Raw genomic sequence first — 18,960 nt, 5'->3', positions numbered from 1 at the left:
TCGAACCCATGATCTTTCCACTGAGCCACAGCTGCTTCTCATCCCCAGCCCGGCTTCCTCTCCGAGAACCCAGGGGCTCCTTCTCCCCACCCTGGGTCCGTCGGCGCCTTCATCATCATCATCATCAATCGTATTTATTGAGCGCTTACTGTGTGCAGAGCACTGTACTAAGCGCTTGGGAAGTACAAGTTGGCAACATATAGAGACAGTCCCTACCCAACAGTGGGCTCACAGTCTAGAAGCGGGAGACAGAGAACAAAACCAAACATACTAACAAAATAAAATAAATAGAATAGATAGGTACAGGTAAAATAAATAAATAAATAAATAAATAGAGTAATAAATATGTACCAACATATATCCATATATACAGGTGCTGTGGGGAAGGGAAGGAGGTAAGATGGGGGGATGGAGAGGGGGATGAAGGGGAGAGGAAGGAAGGGGCTCAGTCTGGGAAGGCCTCCTGGAGGAGGTGAGCTTTCAGTAGGGTCTTGGCAGGGAAGAGGCAGGGGTGGCTGTTGGCTGCGCCCGCTCCTCTGGCAAAGGGAGCTGGGACGCTCTCGCCATTGAACAGTGCTTCGCACAGAGTAAGCGCTTAATAAATGCCATTATTATTATTATTATCTAGCATTATTCCTTCTCAAATCTAACCAGAGATGGGCCCTTTTGCCATCCGCTTCGGGGGGGAAGAATGAGGAGAAGCAAAGCTTGGACGGCCTTTATATCTCCGGGTGGGAGAGGAGGAGGGAATCAAACAATCAATCAATCGTATTTATTGAGCGCTTACTGTGTGCAGAGCACTGTACTAAGCACTTGGGAAGTACAAGTTGGCAACATATAGAGGTGGTCCCTACCCAACAGTGGGCTCACAGTCTAGAAGAAGCAAAAGCTTGGAAGGCCTTTATATCTCCAGGTGAGCCCACTGTGAGCCCACAGTTGGGTAGGGACTATCTCTATATGTTGCCAACTTGTACTTCCCAAGCGCTTAGTACAGTGCTCTGCACACAGTAAGCGCTCAATAAATACGATTGATCGATTGAGGGAGGGCGTTTCAGGGCGGCTGAGATGAGGAAGAGGGACCTAATAATAATAATGGCATTTATTAAGCGCTTACTATATGCAAAGCGCTGTTCTAAGCGCTGGGGAGGTTACAAGGTGATCAGGTTGTCCCACAGGGGCCTCACAGTCTTCATCCCCATTTTCCAGATGAGGTAACTGAGGCCCAGAGAAGTGAAGTGACTTGCCCAAAGTCACACAGCTGACCTGCGTAGGAGATGGTTTCCCACAGGCCCTGGCTGAGGGAGCGTCATCGTCCAAGGTGTCAAAGGACACAGCCAGCGTTCTCACTCCGTGAGGGCAGTGAGGGTGTGGGATTCTCCCTGGAAGCCTTTAAGGAAAGGCTGGATTGCTGTGTCCTGAAAAAGGTAGTCAAGCAGGTGACTTCCCAAGGCCCCATCAAGTCTGGGGTTCCCTTCCCAGCAGGGGGGATGTCCCCTCTTTCACCACCTCTCCCGCTCCTCTGCCGCTCACCTCCTCACCGGGCCTCGTTCTCGCCCGTCCCGCCGTCGACCCCCGGCCCACGTCCTCCCCCTGACCCGGAATGGCCTCCCTCCGCACATCCGCCAAACTAGCTCAATTCCTCCCTTCAAAGCCCTCCTGAAAGCTCACCTCCTCCAGGAGGCCTTCCCACACTGAGCCCCCCTTTTCCTCTCCTCCTCCCCACCCCCGGCCCTACCTCCTTCCCCTCCCCACAGCACCTGTATATATGTTTGTCCAGATTTATTACTCTATTTACTTTACTTGTACAGATTTACTATTCTATTTATTTTCATTCATTTCATTCAATCGTATTTATTGAGCGCTTACTATGTTCAGAGCACTTATTTTGTTAATGATGTGTATCTATGAGAAGCAGCGTGGCTCAGTGGAAAAAGCCCGGGCTTTGGAGTCAGAGGTTATGGGTTCAAAACCTGGCTCCGCCACCTGTCAGCTGTGTGACTTTGGGCAAGTCACTTAACTTCTCTGGGCCTCAGTTACCTCATCTGTAAAAAGGGGATTAGGACTGTGAGCCCCCCCATGGGACAACCTGATCACCTTGTAACCTCCCCAGCGCTTAGAACAGTGCTTTGCGCATAGTAAGTGCTTAATAAATGTCATTATTATTATTATTAATATGTATGTATTATTATTATTATGTATATGCACCTGTATATATGTATATATGTTTGTACATATTTATTGCTCTATTTATTTATTTATTTATTTTACTTGTACAGATCTATCCTATTTATTTTATTTTGTTAGTATGTTTGGTTTTGTTCTCTGTCTCCCCCTTTTAGACTGTGAGCCCGCTGTTGGGTAGGGACTGTCTCTATATGTTGCCAATTTGTACTTCCCAAGTGCTTAGTACAGTGCTCTGCACATAGTAAGCGCTCAATAAATACGATTGATGATGATGATGATGATGATGATGATGATTATCTAGCTTTATTTCCATTTATTCTGACGACTTGACCCCTGTCCACATGTTTTGTTTTGCTGTCTGTCTCCCCCTTCTAGACTGTGAGCCCGCTGTTGGGTAGGGACTGTCTCTATATGTTGCCTACTTGGACTTCCCAAGCGCTTAGTACAGTGCTCTATGCACAGTAAGCGCTCAATAAATTCGATGGAATGAATGAATACCCCCCACCCCCGCCCCCAGGATGGAAATGGGACATTCCTGGGGCAGCTTGTGATCTCATAAAGCGGTTTCTGGGGTTCCGGGATACCCCAGAGAGGGGAGATGTGGCTGGGGCTCTGGCTAGCGGTGTTAGGGTTTGCTGCCGCAGGTTGGGGATATGGGGAAAAGGGAACGGGCCTCATGGGCAGTAAGGGAAAGAAGTGTCCTGGAGGGGCTTTAGGGCAGGAGAAAGGCGCAGACCATCGGCCCAAGGCTTGGGGTGGAAGGGACCAGGCCCCATCCTGGGATCTTTGGGGGAGGGACACCATGCCAACCCGGGATCTTCTCTTTCCTTCCCAACTCCTCTCTACCCCCCACAGCTCCAGTTAGAGATCGGCCCCCGATTGAGGATGAGCCGCCTAAGAGCCTCAGCCCCCCGATCACCGTCCCCGCCGGGCAGAAGCCCCCCTTTTCAGGTAACGACCCCCTCCCTTTCTCCCATTCCCCCGGACGGAGGAGGAGAGCGTCCAACCTTGGCTTCTTACCCCCCCAAGACGTCCTAGAGACAAGTCCTCTCTGAAGCGGGAGCATTAGGAATGTCCTCTAAAGGGAACTGAGGAGACCACCTCTCTCAGATTAGCACTGGCCCTCCTGTCTTACTACAACTCTCTGGCCTGGACCAAGAGTCTTCTTGATTTGTCTCCTATAGGGAGAAACAGGTTCCTTAGCTAGTCTTCTGCGCTGTAGGTGGTAATATCAGACCCTCCAAAGTATTCACCGGAGAAAGTGGGACAGTATACTGAGAGAACTATTTTCCCAAACGAGGGCGTCCTCTGTGCCAGGGAAGGTAAACCTCAGGCCAGAGTGTAAACCTCAGGAGGGTAAACCTCAGGCCAGAGTGTAAACCTAAGGAGGGAGTGAAGTAGATTTATCCATTGTGAGATATCAGACCCAGAAGCTGTCCCCCTTCTCCTTTTCTTTCTTTTCCTTTTCTTCCTCTTCTTCCTTTCCCGCCTCATCTTCATCCTTCTCCTCCTCCTCTTCTCCTTTTTCTTCTCCTCTTTCTCCTCTTCCTTTTTCTTATCCTCCTCCCCCAGCCTCCACCATGCCAAGGTGAGCTGATCCTAGGAAGTCCACTGAAGGGTAACATAATTTTATGTATGTCATAGTTGAAAGTTGGGTCTCTGTGACTTCCCTCGTACCCCGATGGCACACTGGGCCTAATGTCTAGTAGAGCTTCAGCCTGGTTTACCTCCGAGGTGCCCTGGCTGCAGATGCCAGTGAAGACCCTCTGGGTCTTTGTCGGGTTACATCCCGGAGAGGTGGGGAAGACCACCCTAGGCACTGGAAGTCATTAACATGGCCCTTAAGTGTCCAGGTACTAATGTGTTCTGCTGTGACTCTGCGGCCCTACTAGGACCCTTTGGTGATCACCCCTGGGTCACCCCTAACAGCTGGCTGGGACCCTCGGCTTCAGGGACCCCATATTGGAGGCATCAAATCGATCCTGAAACCCACATCATCCCCTGTGCTGACCTTGGAGTCATTTGCTGGATGGAAGTGCGGTCCCCGAGGGTGGCCATCCACACACCTTGTCCGGTGGGTCAGCGGACCCTCGGGGTGGGGGTTTACAGATACTCTCTTCTGTGTTCCCAGGCCACGATCCTCAACGCTCGGTAGACCAGGCGCTTGACCAACAGATTATGTTTCTTGGAGAACCCAACTGGTTTGATTACGCAGACACGGATCAGGCTAAGATCCTAGTGGTCTACCACCTCATTGGAGAGAAACCCGTCTTCTTTTCGTCAAGTGAGGGACTGGCACTCCGTTTTAAATGCCAGAGAACAATTCTACCCACAGAGATCCCTCCTCCCCTTACCAGCCCTCGACTCCGACCTCACTCCGTCTGTACACGCCCCTGTTCCTAGCTCTGCTCCCTTTTACCGTGAGGGGCCGTGAGAGGGGATGCAAACGGGGAGGTGGTGTTCCTGACCCCATCCCTCTCCCTGCTCCCCGAAAGCTTGTTTGGGGCCGGATCTTCTTTGTGTGTGGGACCAGAGGTGCTGGGGGAAGGGAACTGGGGTTGCTGACTTCTCCTTCTTCCTCCAGAAACCTACAGTTCCAAGTTCTTGGGCCAGGTCCTCTTTGGGTCATTTATCCTCCTCCTCCTCCTCATCATCTTCCAGTTGTGCTACCACATGTAAGGCCCAGAACCACGCTCCTTCCCTCCCGCCTTGGTTCCCTTGGCCTTTCAAGAGTTGCTCCCTCCTAGGGCCTCCTTCAGGGCTCCCCTCACCTTCCCCACAACCGGGTTCCCGGTGGGGAACATAATAATAATAACTGTGGGATTTGTTAAGCGCTTACTCTGTGCCAGGCACTGTACTAAGCACTAGGGTGGGTACAAGTAAATCGGGTTGGACACAATCCCTGTCCCAGGTGGGGCTCGCAGTCTCAATCCCCATTTTAGAGATGAGTTATCTGAGGCCCAGAGGAGTAAACTGACTTATCCAAGGTCGCACAGCAGACAAGTGGCAGAGCCGGGATTAGACTCCCAGGTTCGCGCTCTATCCATCACGCCATGCTGCTTCTCGACTACACCATTGTGGGAAGGGGAAGTGTCACACCGTATCTTCAAAAGTCTCTGATGTCCACAGGTACTGCAAGAAGGGACCCCGAGGAGCTGGACGGCCCGTGCCTTGATGTAGACCTCTCTGGTTTGGGAAGCACAATCTGCTCGAATCTTTAGTCCTGAATAAAAGAGTCCCTCTTCCTTATCACCTGCTAGTGTCAGAAAAAAGGTGTTTTGTTCCCTGATCCTTCCTTCCCCTCTCAGATTTTGAATGTTCAGTTCCCCCAAACTCCAGGCCCCTCCTAGAACTGAGGTGTGTGGGTCACCCCCCAAAAATGGCACTGAGGCGCCCTGGAACTGAGCACTGAAGCCTCCTAGACCTGAGGTGTTGGGGTCACCCCCAGATAACAGCACCAAAGCCTCCTAGACATGAGGTGTTAGAGTGACCCCCGAATAACAGCACTGAAGCTCCCCAGACCTGAGGTGTTAGGGTGACCCCCGAATAACAGACCAAAGCGTACTAAAACTGAGGTGGCAGGTCACCCCCGAATAATGGCGCTGAGGTCCCGGTGGCATTCACGCTGATCTCGTCTTTATTAGCGGTGGAGCCGGGGAGGAGGAGGAGGAGGAGGAGGAGGCCCGGCCCTTGCACCAGGGTTCCCCTTGCCCCTGACCCTGGGGTGGAAGAAGGGGAGGGGGAGAAGGATTGTAGCACCAGGGGCTGGGGGGAGGGAAGGAGGTCTGAGGTCAAGCTTTGCAGCCTGCAGAGGTAGGGAGGAGGCTCGCCTCCTCCCCAGAGGCCGTGGTCAGCACTAGAAGGGCTTGGGGAGGGCAGAGGGGGAGCATATGTCCCCATCCCCCAATAAATTAATAAAAACTTGGGGAATAAAGAAAATCCCTGGGGCGGGGGAGGGAGGGAGAGAGGTAGGACCACTCCCCTTGGGTGGTCGATTCAGGGGGCAGCCCACCCTCTGCACGCGTGGGACACACCTATCGATCGGGGCCACCCTCCCCAGGGGAGAGGCCAGATTGGGGCCGCCTACCTAGTTTTCACCTAAGGAGAGGGGAAGCGAGGGTCTCCTTGGCTGAGGGGAGAGGGGCCTCCCCAATTTATTCCTCCCTGATCGTCTAGAGCCTCTGTCTCCCTCTCTCTCTCCCTGAATCTCTCCTACTCCAAGAAGGCTTTAGAGTAGGGCATCACCCTCCTGTAGGCCTCACCCACGGGGTCCCGGTGAATTGTGGATGGGAGGAAGGGAGTGGTCGGCCTCTCTGCTTTCCTCTCCTTTTTTCTCCCAGTGCCTGCAAGGAGAGGAGAGTCGCCCCATCCCAAGCCTCTGTCCTCGCCCTCTCAGGCCCAGGCTCGGTAGGGAAGACAGCCTCCATCTGCCAATTCCCACTTCTGCCCTGCCATCCTCCTCCTCCTTCGTCCACCCTTCTGCCTATTGGGAGAGAGATGCCCATCCCTGCCCGTCAGTCCCGGGGCCCGGCCCCTGCGGGGTCAGGCCCCCCGCTCCCCCATCCCGCCCCTCAGTCCCGGGGCCCGTTGTGTAGTCCCGGCGGAGGCCGAGGCGACGGAGTCACGGCCCCACGGGGCCGGAATAGGCGGCAGGCCCCACGGCAGATGAGGAAGAACCAGTAGAGCTGCGGGGCCAGGAGCAGGGCAGCACCCAGGTTGACATGGGCAGGGATGGCCAGGGGCACGGCCAGCAGCGGCAGTCCCGCGTGCCGCCCGTAGGCCCAGTACAAGTAAGGGAAGAGCAGCACGCGGCAGCAGAGGAAGCTCAGCAGCATCAGTGTCCCGTTTACCTTGTGCAGCAGTGTGTGTTGTTGCTTGTACTGGCGAGGGAGAGAGAGACGTAGAATAGGAGGGCAGAAGGCGGGAGAACAGAAGATGGTTTTGAGGCCTAGCCTCCAGAGAGAAGGCCCAGGACCCACTAGGGAGAAACCAGCCCCGTCCCCCCAAAGCTGGACAGCATCCTACTTTCCCACCGTGCTTCTCAGCGCTGAGAACAGTGCTTTGCTTAATAAATGCCATTATTATTATTATTATTCTCCAACTCCAAGTCTCCTCAGATCTTTGGAGGTCCCCCATCCAACCCCTGGGAGAGCCTCCAGCCCCACGATTTCCTTCTCCCCAACTCCTGCCAATCCACCTCTCTTGATCCGTGTGCTTTGTCCCACATCTCTCTTTCTCTTTCTCTCCTTTTTATCCCTCCCTCCCTCCCTGACCATGAGTGCCCCTCACCTGGATGAGGATCTTGCCTAGGCAGACGAAGGGTGTGCTGACTTCAGCCATCAGCATACAGCCCAAGAAGAAGTCCCCTTTACCCTGCCGCCATACCTTGGAGGGGAAAGAGGGGACGTGGGAGGGTGACAGGCCCCTAAGATTACTGTTTTTTCCCTTCCCTCTCTACTTCTCCGTGCCCAACGTTTGGGTTCCCTGTCGACCACCGGAAAGGAAGCCCGCGGCTCAGAGACCTCCACACAGTAGCCATTCAAGAATTATTTGTTGCCGCCCACCCCCGCCAATGACCCCACCCCAGGCTGGGCCCGGCAGGGACAAAGTGGCGTCCTAGTAACATGGGTAAGTCCCTCCCTTCTTCCCTCCCTCCCTCAGTTTCCCCGAGCCACTCACCACAGACAAAGGGAAGCAGACCAGCACCATAACGGCGTGGTGCAGCACCATGAGGAATTCCTTGTGCAGGTAGCCGAGGGCCACAGCCCATGTACTACCCGGGGGGCTGGTTCCCCCATCATCCCTGCCGTGCCCTTTGACCTGACGCTTGTGCCAGTGACAGAGGAACATGGCATAGATGTCGTAGATGAAATAGGGCACCGCAAACTGGGTGTAGGCGGAGGTCAGCCAGTGTCTGCAGAACGGGAAGAGCGAGAGAGAGGTGGAGACGGGGTGATAGAGAAACAGACCGAAATGGGGACGGGGATTCAGGGCCTTTGACCAAAAGAGGGGCTGAGGGAGAAACTGAGATGGGGTGGGAGAAAGACGAAAGAAGAGATGAAAGGCGCAGATCAAAGAAGCTAGGAGAGGGGAGACAAAATTTAGGGAGAAGAGAGCGTGGGAAGCAGGGTGGCCTAATAGGAAGAGCACAGTAGTCGGGACAAGGGTTCTAATCCCAGCTCTGCCACTTGGCCTGCTGTGAGATAATAATAATACTAATAATAATGGCATTTATTAAGCGCTTACTATGTGCAAAGCACTGTTCTAAGCGCTGGGAGGATACAAGGTGATCAGGTTGCTCCATGTGGGGCTCACAGTCTTAATCCCCATTTTACAGATGAGGTAACTGAGGTTTAGAAAAGTTAAGTGACTTGCCTAAGGTCACATAGCAGACATGTGGCGGAGCTGGGATTTGAACCCATGACCTCAGACTCCAAAGCCCGTGCTCTTTCCACCGAGCCACGCTGCTTCTCGACAAGTCACTTAACTTCTCCAGGCCTCCGTTTTGTCAACCGCGAAATGGGGATTCAAAACCTGTTCTTTCTCCTACTTCGACTGGGAGCCCCATGTGGGGCGGGGGCCCCGTCTGACTGTTTATCTCCCAGTGCTTAGAACAGTGCTTGACCCATAGGGAGGGCTTAGCAGATACCATCCTTATTATCGAGAGACGAGGTTGGCTGGAAGAACGGTCTTGGGGAGAAGAGGTAAGAGCCGTTCTGTGGAGGGGAGGCCAACCAAGGAGTCGGTCAGGGATTGGGAGAGCAAAGGCGAAAGGGACTGCTCAGGGGAGAGTTGCAAGAGTGGAGCATCAGCCCAGGACAGAGGGAGTCCCGGAGTAGACGCTTAGAAGCAGCGTGGCTCAGTGGAAAGAGCCCGGGCTTTGAAGTCAGAGGTCATGGGTTCCAATCCCGACTCCGCCAACTGTCAGCTGTGTGACTTCGGGCAAGTCACTTCATTCATTCATTCAATCGTATTTATTGAGCGCTTACTGCGTGCAGAGCACTGGACTAAGCGCTTGGGAAGTCCAAGTTGGCAACATAGAGAGACGGTCCCTACCCAACAGTGGGCCTCTCTGGGCCTCAGTTCCCTCAACTGGAAAATGGGGATTAAGACTGTGAGCCCCCCTACCGTGGGACAACCGGATCACTTTGTAACCTCCCCAGCGCTTAGAACAGTGCTCATAATAGGCGCTTAATAAAAGCCATCATAAACAATAAACCAAGGGTCACACCGACTTCGGGGGGGAAAGCAGGAGGGAAAATTTCTGGAGGGAGAGACTGAGGCCGCTCTGCCAAGTGTGTCGGGGTTGAGAGCGGATTGGGCAGAGAAGCAGCAGGACCCGGGGAAAAGAGGTGGGTCAACTTGGGTTGGAAGGAGAGTGGTGTTTAAGGGGAAGGGCCTTGGTGAACAGAAAGTCCTTTTCTCCCTGGGTGGGGAATGGGGAGGGCATCCTCCTGCAGAGGGTTAAATCCCCCACAAAATCCCCCATCCGTTGGGCACCCAGTGTCCTGAACAGCTGCTGCTCCTGGATTAGCCTTGATCCGTCCCTGGGCTGAGGGATTAAGTGGGAAGGGAAGGAAAATTGAGGGGGCGTCAAAGAGAGGGAGGTGCAGTGGGAAGGGCACAGGTAATCCTGGCTCAGCCTGGATGCAGACAAGGTGACAACAGAGGTGAGGGACGGGGAAGCCAAGGGGGCAGGAGAGTTCAGGAGAAGCAACGTGGAGCCCGGGCTTGGGAGTCAGAGGTCATGGGTTCTAATCCCGGCTCCGCCACTTGTCAGCTGGGTGACTTTGGGCCAGTCACTTCACTTCTCTGGACCTCAGTTCCCTCATCTGTCAAATGGGGATGAAGACTGGGAGCCCCCCGTGGTTCAACCCGATCACCTTGTATCCTCCCCAGCGCTTAGAACAGTGCTTTGCACTTAGTAAGCGCGTAACAAATGCCATCATCATTATTATTATTCAGATCCCGGCTCCGCCGCTTGTCAGCTGGGTGACTTTGGGCGAGTCACTTCACTTCTCTGGGCCTCAGGTCCCTCATCCGGAAAATGGGGATGAAGACTGTGAGCCGCACGGGGGACAACCTGATCACCTCGTATCCCCCGGAGCGCTTAGAACAGTGCTTGGCACATAGCAAGCGCTTAACAAATACCATCATTATTATGATTATTCAGGGACGGGGGAGCCAAGGTGGTAGGAGAGGTTTAGGGAAAGGGAATAATAATCATAATAATTTTTGGTATTTGTTAAGTGCTTACTATGTGCCAAACACTGTTCTAAGTGCTGGAGGGATACAAGGTGATCAGGTTGTCCCACTTGGGGCTCCCAGTCTTGATCCCCATTTTCCAGATGAGGGAACTGAGGCCCAGAGAATAATAATAATAATTTTGGTATTTGTTAAGCGCTTACTATGTGCAAAGCACTGTTCTAAGCGCTGGGGAGGATACAAGGTGATCAGGTTGTCCCACGGGGGGCTCACAATCTTGATCCCCATTTTTCCAGTTGAGGGAACTGAGGCCCAGAGAATAATAATAATAATTTTGGTATTTGTTAAGTGCTTACTATGTGCAAAGCACTGTTCTAAGCGCTGGGGAGGATACAAGGTGATCAGGTTGTCCCACGTGGGGCTCACAATCTTAATCCCCATTTGACAGATGAGGTAACTGAGGCCCAGAGAACTGAAGCGACTTGCCCAACGTCACCTAGCTGACAAGTGGCAGGGCGGAATTCGAACCCATATCCTCTCACTCCCAAGCCACGCTGCCAAGGCGGGCTTGTGGGAAGGGAAGGGGAAGGAGTTGAGGAGATGGGTCAGGATGGAGTTTCGGCCTTCTAGGGCCAGGTGGCCTGTAGGGAGGGTGGCCCAAAGGGAGGGCAGCAAACTTTCCTGGGGCCGGCAGGCTGGACGGAGGGAGCCAGGCCCATCAGTACCCTGGACAGTGTCCTCCTCCCGGCTCCCTCTCCCCTCCTTCCCTTTCTCCCCTCTTTCCCTTTCTCCCCTCTTTCCCTTTCTCCCCTCCTTCCCCTTCTCTCCTCCTTCCCCTTCCCCTCCTTCCCCTTCTCCCCTCCTTCCCTTTCTCCCCTCCTTCCCTTTCTCCCCTCCTTCCCCTTCTCCCCTCCTTCCCCTTCACCCCTCTTTCCCTTTCTCCCCTCCTTCTCCTTCTCCCCTCTTTCCCCTTCTCCTCTCCTCCCCGTTCTCCCCTCCTTCTCCATCTCCTCTCCTTCTCCTTCTCCCCTCCTTCTCCTTCTCCCCTCCTTCCCCTTCTCCCCTCCTTCCCTTTTTCCCCTCCTTCCCTTTCTCCCCTCCTTCCCCTTCTCCCCTCCTTCCCCTTCTCCCCCCTTCTCCTTCTCCCCTCCTTCTCCTTCTCCTTCTCCCCTCTTTCTCCTCCCCTCCTCCCCCTTCTCCCCTCCTTCTCCCCTCCTTCTCCTTCTCCCTTCCTCCCCCTTCTCCCCTCCTTCCCCTTCTCCCCTCCTTCCCCTTCTCCCCTCCTTCCCCTTTTCCCCTCCTTCCCTTATCCCCTCCTTCCCCTTCTCCCCCAAACTCCTCCTTCCCCTTCTCCCCTCCTTCCCTTTCTGCCCTCCTTCCCCATCTCCCTTCCTTCCCCTTATCCCCCCTATAATAATAATAACGATGGCATTTATTAAGCGCTTACTATGTGCAAAGCACTGTTCTGAGCGCTGGGGAGGTTACAAGGTGATCAGGTTGTCTGTCCCACGGGGAGTTCACAGTCTTAATCCCCATTTTCCAGACGAAGTAACTGAGGCCCAGAGAAGTGAAGTGATTGGCCCAAAGTCACCCAGCTGACAATGGGTGGAGCCGGGATTTGAACCCATGACCACTGACTCCAAATCCCGGGCTCTTTCCACTGAGCCCCGCTGCTTCTCTGCCTCTCTTCTCCTCTCCTTCCCCTTCTTCTCCCGTCCTTCCCTTTCTCCCCTCCCGTCTCCTCCCCTCTGTCCCCAGTTTTTGGCAAGACCATCGCACTGCAGGGGCTGCCCGTGCCAAACGGCGGCCTCCCTCCCTGCCCAGCCCGGCCTGGGTCCTCACACTCTGCCCACAACAAGCAGGTGAGAGCTCACCTCCTCCAAGAGGCCTTCCCAGACTGAGCCACCTTTTTAATAATAATAATAATGGCATTTATTAAGCGCTTACTATGTGCAAAGCACTGTTCTAAGCGCTGGGGAGGTTACAAGGTGATCAGGTTGTCCCATGGGGGGGGGGGGGGGGGCTCACAGTTTTAATCCCCATTTTACAGATGAGGTAACTGAGGCACAGAGAAGTGAAGTGACTTGCCCAAAGTCACCCAGCTGACAATTGGCGGAGCCGGGGTTTGAACCCATGACCTCTGACTCCAAAGCCCGGGCTCTTTCCACTAAGCCATGCTGCTTCCTTTTTCCTCTCCTCCTCACCATACCCCTCGCCCTACCTCCTTCCCCTCCCCACAGCACCTGCATATATGTTTGTACAGATTTATTAATAGTAATAATAATGATGGTATTTGTTAAGCGCTTACTATGTGCAAAGCACTGTTCTAAGCACGGGGGAGGTTACAAGGCGATCAGGTTGTCCCACGAGGGGCTCACAGTTTTAATCCCCATTTTACAGGTGAGGTAACTGAGGCACAGAGAATCAATCAATCGTATTTATTGAGCGCTTACTGTGTGCAGAGCACTGTACTAAGCGCTTGGGAAGTACAAGGTGGCAACATATAGAGACGGTCCCTACCCAACAGTGGGCTCGCAGTCTAGAAGGGGGAGACAGAGAACAAAACAAAACATATTAACAAAATAAAATAAATAAAATAAAAGAGAAGTGAAGTGACCTGCCCAAAGTCACATAGCCTACTTTGTTACTCTATATACTAGAGTAAATAATTTACTATTTACTCTAGTTATTTTATTACTCTATTTGAATTGTACCTATTTACTATTCTATTTATTTTGTTAATGATGTGCATCTAGCTTTATTTCTATTTGTTCTGACGACTTTGACACCCGTCTCCTTGTTTTGTTTTGTTGTCCGTCTCCCCCTTCTAGACTGGGAGCCCGTTGTGGGGTAGGGACCGTCTCTCTATGTTGCCAACTTGGACTTCCCAAGCGCTTAGTACAGTGCTCTGCACACAGTAAGCGCTCATGTTTTGTTGTCTGTCTCCCCCTTCTAGACTGGGACCCTGTTGTGGGGTAGGGACTGTCTCTTTAGAACCAGCGTGGCTCGGTGGAAAGAGCCCGGGCTTTGGAGTCAGAGGTCATGGGTTCGAATCCCGACTCTGCCACATGTCTGCTATGTGACCTTGGGCAAGTCACATCACTTCTCTGAGCCTCAGTGACCTCATCTGTCAAATGGGGATTGAGACTGTGAGCCCCACGTGGGACAACCTGATCACCTAGTATCCCCCCAGTGCTTAGAACAGTGCTCCGCTCATAGTAAGCGCTTAACAAATGCCATTATTATTATTATTATTATTATGAGCCCCACGTGGGACAACCTGATCACCTTGTATCACCCCAGCGCTTAGAACAATGCTCTGCTCATAGTAAGCGCTTAACAAATGCCATTATTATTATTATTATAGGTTACCAACTTGTACTTCCCAAGCGCTTAGTCCAGTGTTCTGCACACAGTAAGCGCTTAACAAATGCCATTATTATTATTATTATGTGAGCCCCACGTGGGACAACCTGATCACCGTGCATCACCCCAGCGCTTAGAACAGTGCTCTGCTCATAGTAAGTGCTTAACAAATGCCATTATTATTATTATTATTATTATAGGTTGCCGACTTGTACTTCCCAAGCGCTTAGTCCAGTGTTCTGCACACAGTAAGCGCTTAACAAATGCCACTATTATTATTATTATTATAGGTTGCCGACTTGTACTTCCCAAGCGCTTAGTCCAGTGTTCTGCACACAGTAAGCGCTTAACAAATGCCATTATTATTATTATGTGAGCCCCACGTGGGACAAACTGATCACCTTGTATTCCCCCAGCACTTAGAACAGTGCTCTGCTCATAGTAAGCGCTTAACAAATGCCATTATTATTATTATTATAGGTTGCCGACTTGTACTTCCCAAGCGCTTAGTCCAGTGTTCTGCACACAGTAAGCACTTAACAAATGCTATTATTATCATTATTATTATTATTATTATTATTTGAGCCCCATGTGGGACAACCTGATCACCTTGCATCACCCCAGCGCTTAGAACAGTGCTCTGCTCATAGTAAGCGCTTAACAAATGCCATTATTATTATTATTATTATTATTATTATTTGAGCCCCACGTGGGACAACCTGATCACCTTGCATCACCCCAGCGCTTAGAACAGTGCTCTGCTCATAGTAAGCGCTTAACAAATGCCATTATTATTATTATTATTATAGGTTGCCGACTTGTACTTCCCAAGCGCTTAGTCCAGTGTTCTGCACACAGTAAGCGCTCAATAAATACGATTGAACGAATGAATGTTGGAGTCGGACGCCTGGGCTATTGAAGGGGAGCCCCAAACTGGGTGGGGGCTGGAAGGGTGGAGGCCCAGGCCCTGGGAAGGGAAGAGAGGCCGGCTGGAGGACGAGGGGGTGCTGGAAACTGGGGTTCAGGGCTCCCACTTAAAGGCCGCCCATTCCCCCCCCATCCCCGCCCCCCCAGGTTTGACCTTTAAGGACAGGAGGAAGCTAAATTTATCCCTGGGTGTTGAATTGCAGCTGCGGCAATTAGCTTACTACTCTGACCCGAGGGCAAGGCAAGGGGAGCGGAGGCTCTGGAAAGAGCCTCTCTCCTCCCCCTAGCCAATCGAATCGATCAGTCGGAGAAGCACTCAGTGGAAAGAGCCCGGGCTATGGAGTCAGAGGTCGTGGGTTCAAATCCCGCCTCCGCCGACTGTCAGCTGGGTGACTTTGGGCGAGTCACTTCACTTCTCTAGGCCTCGGTTCCCTCATCTGGAAAAGGGGGATGAAGACTGTGAGCCCCCCCCCCCGTGGGACAACCTGATCGCCTTGTAATAATAATAATAATGATGATGGCATTTACTAAGCGCATACTATGTGCAAAGCACTATTGTAAGCGCTGGGGAGGTGATCAGGTTGTCCCACGGGGGGCTCACAGTCTTAATCCCCCATTTTACAGATGAGGTAACTGAGGCTCAGAGAAGTGAAGTGACTTGCCCAAAGTCACACAGCTCACAATTGGCGGAGCTGGAATTTGAACCCATGACCCTTCCCCACAGCACCTGTATATATGTATACATGTTTGTACATATTTATTACTCTATTTATTTATTTATTTTACTTGTACATATCTATTCTATTTATTTTATTTTGTTAATATGTTTGGTTTTGTTCTCTGTCTCCCCCTTCTAGACTGTGAGCCCACTGTTGGGTAGGGACTGTCTCTATATGTTGCCAACTTGTACTTCCCAAGCGCTTAGTCAAGTGCTCTGCACACAGTAAGCGCTCAATAAATACGATTGATTGATTTCCACTGAGCCACACTGTTTCTTGTAACCTCCCCAGCGCTTAGAACAGTGCTTTGCACATAGTAAGCGCTTAACAGATACCATCATTATTATTGTTACTAGGTGCTCCCTATGTGCAGAGCACTATACTCAGCGCTTGGGAAACTACAAGACAGCAGATTGGCAGACACATTCCTGGCCCACGATGAGCTTACAGTCTAGAGGGGGAGATAGACGTTAGTGGAAATAAACACTTGCTAATATAGAGTTTAAAGATAGGTACGTGAAGAGCTGTGGGGTCGACGGTAGAGAGACGTTAGTGGAAATAAACACTTGATAATATAGAGTTTAAAGATAGGTATGTGAAGAGCTGTGGGGTCGACGGTGGAGCGAATAGTTAATGCCCAAAGGTCACAGATCCGAGTACGTAGATGATGCGGGAAGGGGATCCCGGGGAGGGTGGAGGTGAGGGGGGAGAGAGCTTTATCTAGGGTGAAGAAAAGGCGCTTTGAACGTACTTACTGGTCATCGATGATGTGTTTGCAGGATGAGGAGACGATATAGCCAGCGGTGGAGGCCATGATGGCCTGAACCGAAGACACCAACCTAGAGAGACGGAGGGGAGAGGTCAAGGGTGGGCGGCCTCCCTCCCTCCTGCTTTTGGTGACCTCCCCTGTGCCTGACCTCCTCCAGGGCCGCTCCAACTGCACTGGGCCCCATCTCCCCTCAGGCCTACCTGTCAGTTGGTGTATCTCTCTCCCCGCTCCCGGCCCTCTTCAAGTTAGGCCTTCAAGGCCTGGTCCGGACGGGCCCCTCTTTCCCCAGGTTGGCCCCAGACCTCTTCCTCTATTTCGTCTTCCACTACCCTCTTCCTTCAGGCAGAGGAGGAACGGATCCCCTCCCGCCCAGAGAGGACACTGGGGTTGTCCCTTGGAGGTGAGACAATGCCGGGAATGTGCTGCTGATAACGAGGCCTCTCTTGGACAGGACCGAGACGCCAGGAGGGAGGGAAGGAGCCATCTCTCAGCCTTTCAAAACTCAGTTTCCCCCCCCAACCAGCTCTCCTCCTCAACCTCCCCCAAGACCAGGCCCCTCATTCCTCCTGCTTGGGCAGGGCTCCATGGTCTCTTCCCTCCCCGCCTGCTTCGCCCCCCATCCCTGTCCCTTTTCTCCTTAACCCACCACAGAGGTGTGTCTGTGTTGGGAGGGATTCTGGGGAGACAGATGGCTGGGACCGGGCGAAGTCTCCTGGGGAAATGAGGGAAACCAGGGGGAGGAGATGGGGAGGAAGGCGCAAACCACTGTCCCTAGAGGATAGAGGACCGAGGGGGAGGAAAGAGAGAAATGACCTTGCCACTCCCCCTCGCCCTCAACACCCTCCCATCCTCGGGAGGCCCAGGAGCATGGGAGAAGGAGGAGAGGAGGATCTGGGGAAGATGCCCTATTACCTGGCCGAGACAATGACGGCGTCAGCCTCTTCCCAGCGCAGCTGGGGCAGTCGCCGGAGCGTGTTCTTGGAGAGGAGGAAGAGTCCGGGAAACACAACGCCTCCAGCCACGAGAGGGGACAGCATGGTGACTCGGGAGAGGGGATGGAGGAGGACAGTGAGGGGTCGGACAGGGCTCCCGGGGAGGAGATGCAGAGAGGAAGAAGGGCTGAAGAGAGGGTGGAGGGTGGGGGGATGCAGGGAGAGAGAGGGAGAGAGGAGCCACACAAAGGGGACAGGGGAGAGAGAGAAGGTGGAACTGAGCAGATGGACAGAGACAGGGGAATGGAATGGAGGTGGGGGGACAGGGCGGGACTGGGTGGGAAGTTGTGGGGGACAGAAGGGATGGAGCTGGACAATGAGAGGATGGAAAGAAAGGGAAACAGAAGGGACAGGGGATGGGGGAAGATGCAGATGGGGGAGGGACAGAGATGGGAGGGAGGGGGAGGACTGGGGGTGTGCGCCAGGCCAACCCTGGGAAGTAGGGGGAGGGAAGGGGGGTAGAGAGGAGGCTTGGGGAGGAGGGGGCAGGTCAGTGGTCAGCACCGCTCTCCCATTTCCACCTCCTCCTCCTCACAAGGCGGCCGCCCCCACCGTCTCTCTGTTGAGGTCTGAAGCTGCTCATGGTATCATCGCATCCTCCTCCTCCTCCTCCTCCTCCTCCTCCTCCGGGCCCCCTGCCCCCTCTTTGTGGGGAGGGGGCGGGGGGAAAGGAAGGGAGGGCTGAGGGGTGGGCTGGGAATGAAGGCCCCGTCCAGGCACCGAGACACCGGACCTGCAGTGGCGTCTCCCCAGGCAGCTCTGAGCGGCTGCGACAGAGAGATGGGGGGCGAGAGAAAGGGGGAGGGGGAGACCCTTAAAGAGACAGTGGCTGCGGCAGAAGGGGGTCAAGGGGGGCGGGGGGATTGAGGAAGCCCTCCTCTCCCGGGAGAAGGCATCCTCTGCCCCTACAAAGGACTTTTAGACTGTGAGCCCACTGTTGGGTAGGGACTGTCTCTGTACGTTGCCAATTTGTACTTCCCAAGCGCTTAGTACAGTGCTCTGCACATAGTAAGCGCTCAATAAATACGATTGATGATGATGATGATGACAGGGAAGGGATTCCCATCTCCCCTCCCATTCATTCATTCCCCCCCCCGTATTTCATAATAATAATAAGGATGATGGCATTTATAAAGCGCCTACTATGTGTCAAGCACTGTTCTAAGCGCTGGCGAGGTCACAGGAGAAGCAGCGCGGATCAATGGAAAGAGCCCGGGCTTGGGAGTCGGAGGTCATGGGTTCAAATCCCGGCTCTGCCAGTTGTCAGCTGTGTGACTTTGGGCACGTCACTTAACTTCTCTATGCCTCAGTTCCCTCATCTGTCAAATGGGGACGAAGACTGGGAGCCCCCCGTGGGACAACCTGATCACCTTGTATCCTTCCCAGCGCTTAGAACAGTGCTTTGCACACATTAAGCGCTTAACAAATGCCATCATCATTATTATTATTATTACAAGGTGATCAGGTTGTCCCACGTGGGGCTCACAGTCTGCATCCCCATTTTCCAGATGAGGTCACTGAGGCCCAGAGAAGTGAAGTGACTTGCCCAAAGTCACACAGCTAAGTGGCGGAGCCGGGATTTGAACCCCTGACCTCCTCCAGGAGGCCTTCCCAGACTGAGCCCCCTCCTTCCTCTCCCCCTCCTCCCCCTCCCCATCCCCCAGCCTTACCTCCTTCCCCTCCCCACAGCACCTGTATATATGTATATATGTTTGTGCGTATTTATTACTCTATTTGTTTATTTATTTTATTTGTACATGTTTATTCTATTTATTTTATTGTGTTAATATGTTTTGTT

General features: G+C 53.0%; 2 protein-coding genes across 2 annotated transcripts; one reads left to right on the top strand and one right to left on the bottom strand.

Moving 5' to 3' along the window:
• Window positions 1-2,768: 2,768 nt before the first annotated feature.
• C21H16orf92 (chromosome 21 C16orf92 homolog) lies at window positions 2,769-5,430 on the top strand. Its single transcript, XM_038763817.1, has 5 exons — window positions 2,769-2,828; window positions 3,040-3,135; window positions 4,316-4,468; window positions 4,769-4,859; window positions 5,314-5,430. The coding sequence occupies exons 1-5, from the start codon at window positions 2,783-2,785 to the stop codon at window positions 5,357-5,359; spliced, it is 432 nt and encodes a 143-aa protein (XP_038619745.1). The 5' UTR covers window positions 2,769-2,782; the 3' UTR covers window positions 5,360-5,430.
• Window positions 5,431-5,811: 381 nt separating this feature from the next.
• TLCD3B (TLC domain containing 3B) lies at window positions 5,812-17,207 on the bottom strand. The gene is made up of 5 exons (XM_038763313.1): window positions 17,083-17,207; window positions 16,157-16,240; window positions 7,864-8,098; window positions 7,474-7,569; window positions 5,812-7,064 (listed from the first exon to the last, which is right to left on the bottom strand). Exons 1-5 carry the CDS (start codon window positions 17,205-17,207, stop codon window positions 6,756-6,758), a joined length of 849 nt encoding a protein of 282 aa, XP_038619241.1. The 3' UTR covers window positions 5,812-6,755.
• Between the last annotated feature and the right edge of the window lie 1,753 nt (window positions 17,208-18,960).

The sequence above is a fragment of the Tachyglossus aculeatus genome, chromosome 21 (assembly GCF_015852505.1).
Source record: "Tachyglossus aculeatus isolate mTacAcu1 chromosome 21, mTacAcu1.pri, whole genome shotgun sequence".
NCBI lineage: Eukaryota > Metazoa > Chordata > Mammalia > Monotremata > Tachyglossidae > Tachyglossus > Tachyglossus aculeatus.
The sequence above is the reverse complement of the archived record's forward strand: the minus strand, read 5'-3'. Positions and strand labels throughout refer to the sequence as shown.

Bases quoted from the DNA above. Each gene is read 5' to 3' on its own strand.
- C21H16orf92 (XM_038763817.1), top strand. From the start codon at position 2,783: ATGTGGCTGGGGCTCTGGCTAGCGGTGTTAGGGTTTGCTGCCGCAG. The intron at 2,829-3,039 runs GTTGGGGATATG...TACCCCCCACAG, and splicing joins GTTAGGGTTTGCTGCCGCAG to CTCCAGTTAGAGATCGGCCC. The intron at 4,860-5,313 runs GTAAGGCCCAGA...TGATGTCCACAG, and splicing joins TTCCAGTTGTGCTACCACAT to GTACTGCAAGAAGGGACCCC.
- TLCD3B (XM_038763313.1), bottom strand. From the start codon at position 17,207: ATGCTGTCCCCTCTCGTGGCTGGAGGCGTTGTGTTTCCCGGACTCTTC. The intron at 16,241-17,082 runs GTAATAGGGCAT...CCGTCTCTCTAG, and splicing joins GCCGTCATTGTCTCGGCCAG to GTTGGTGTCTTCGGTTCAGG. The intron at 7,065-7,473 runs GTGAGGGGCACT...CTCCCTCGCCAG, and splicing joins TAGGCAAGATCCTCATCCAG to TACAAGCAACAACACACACT.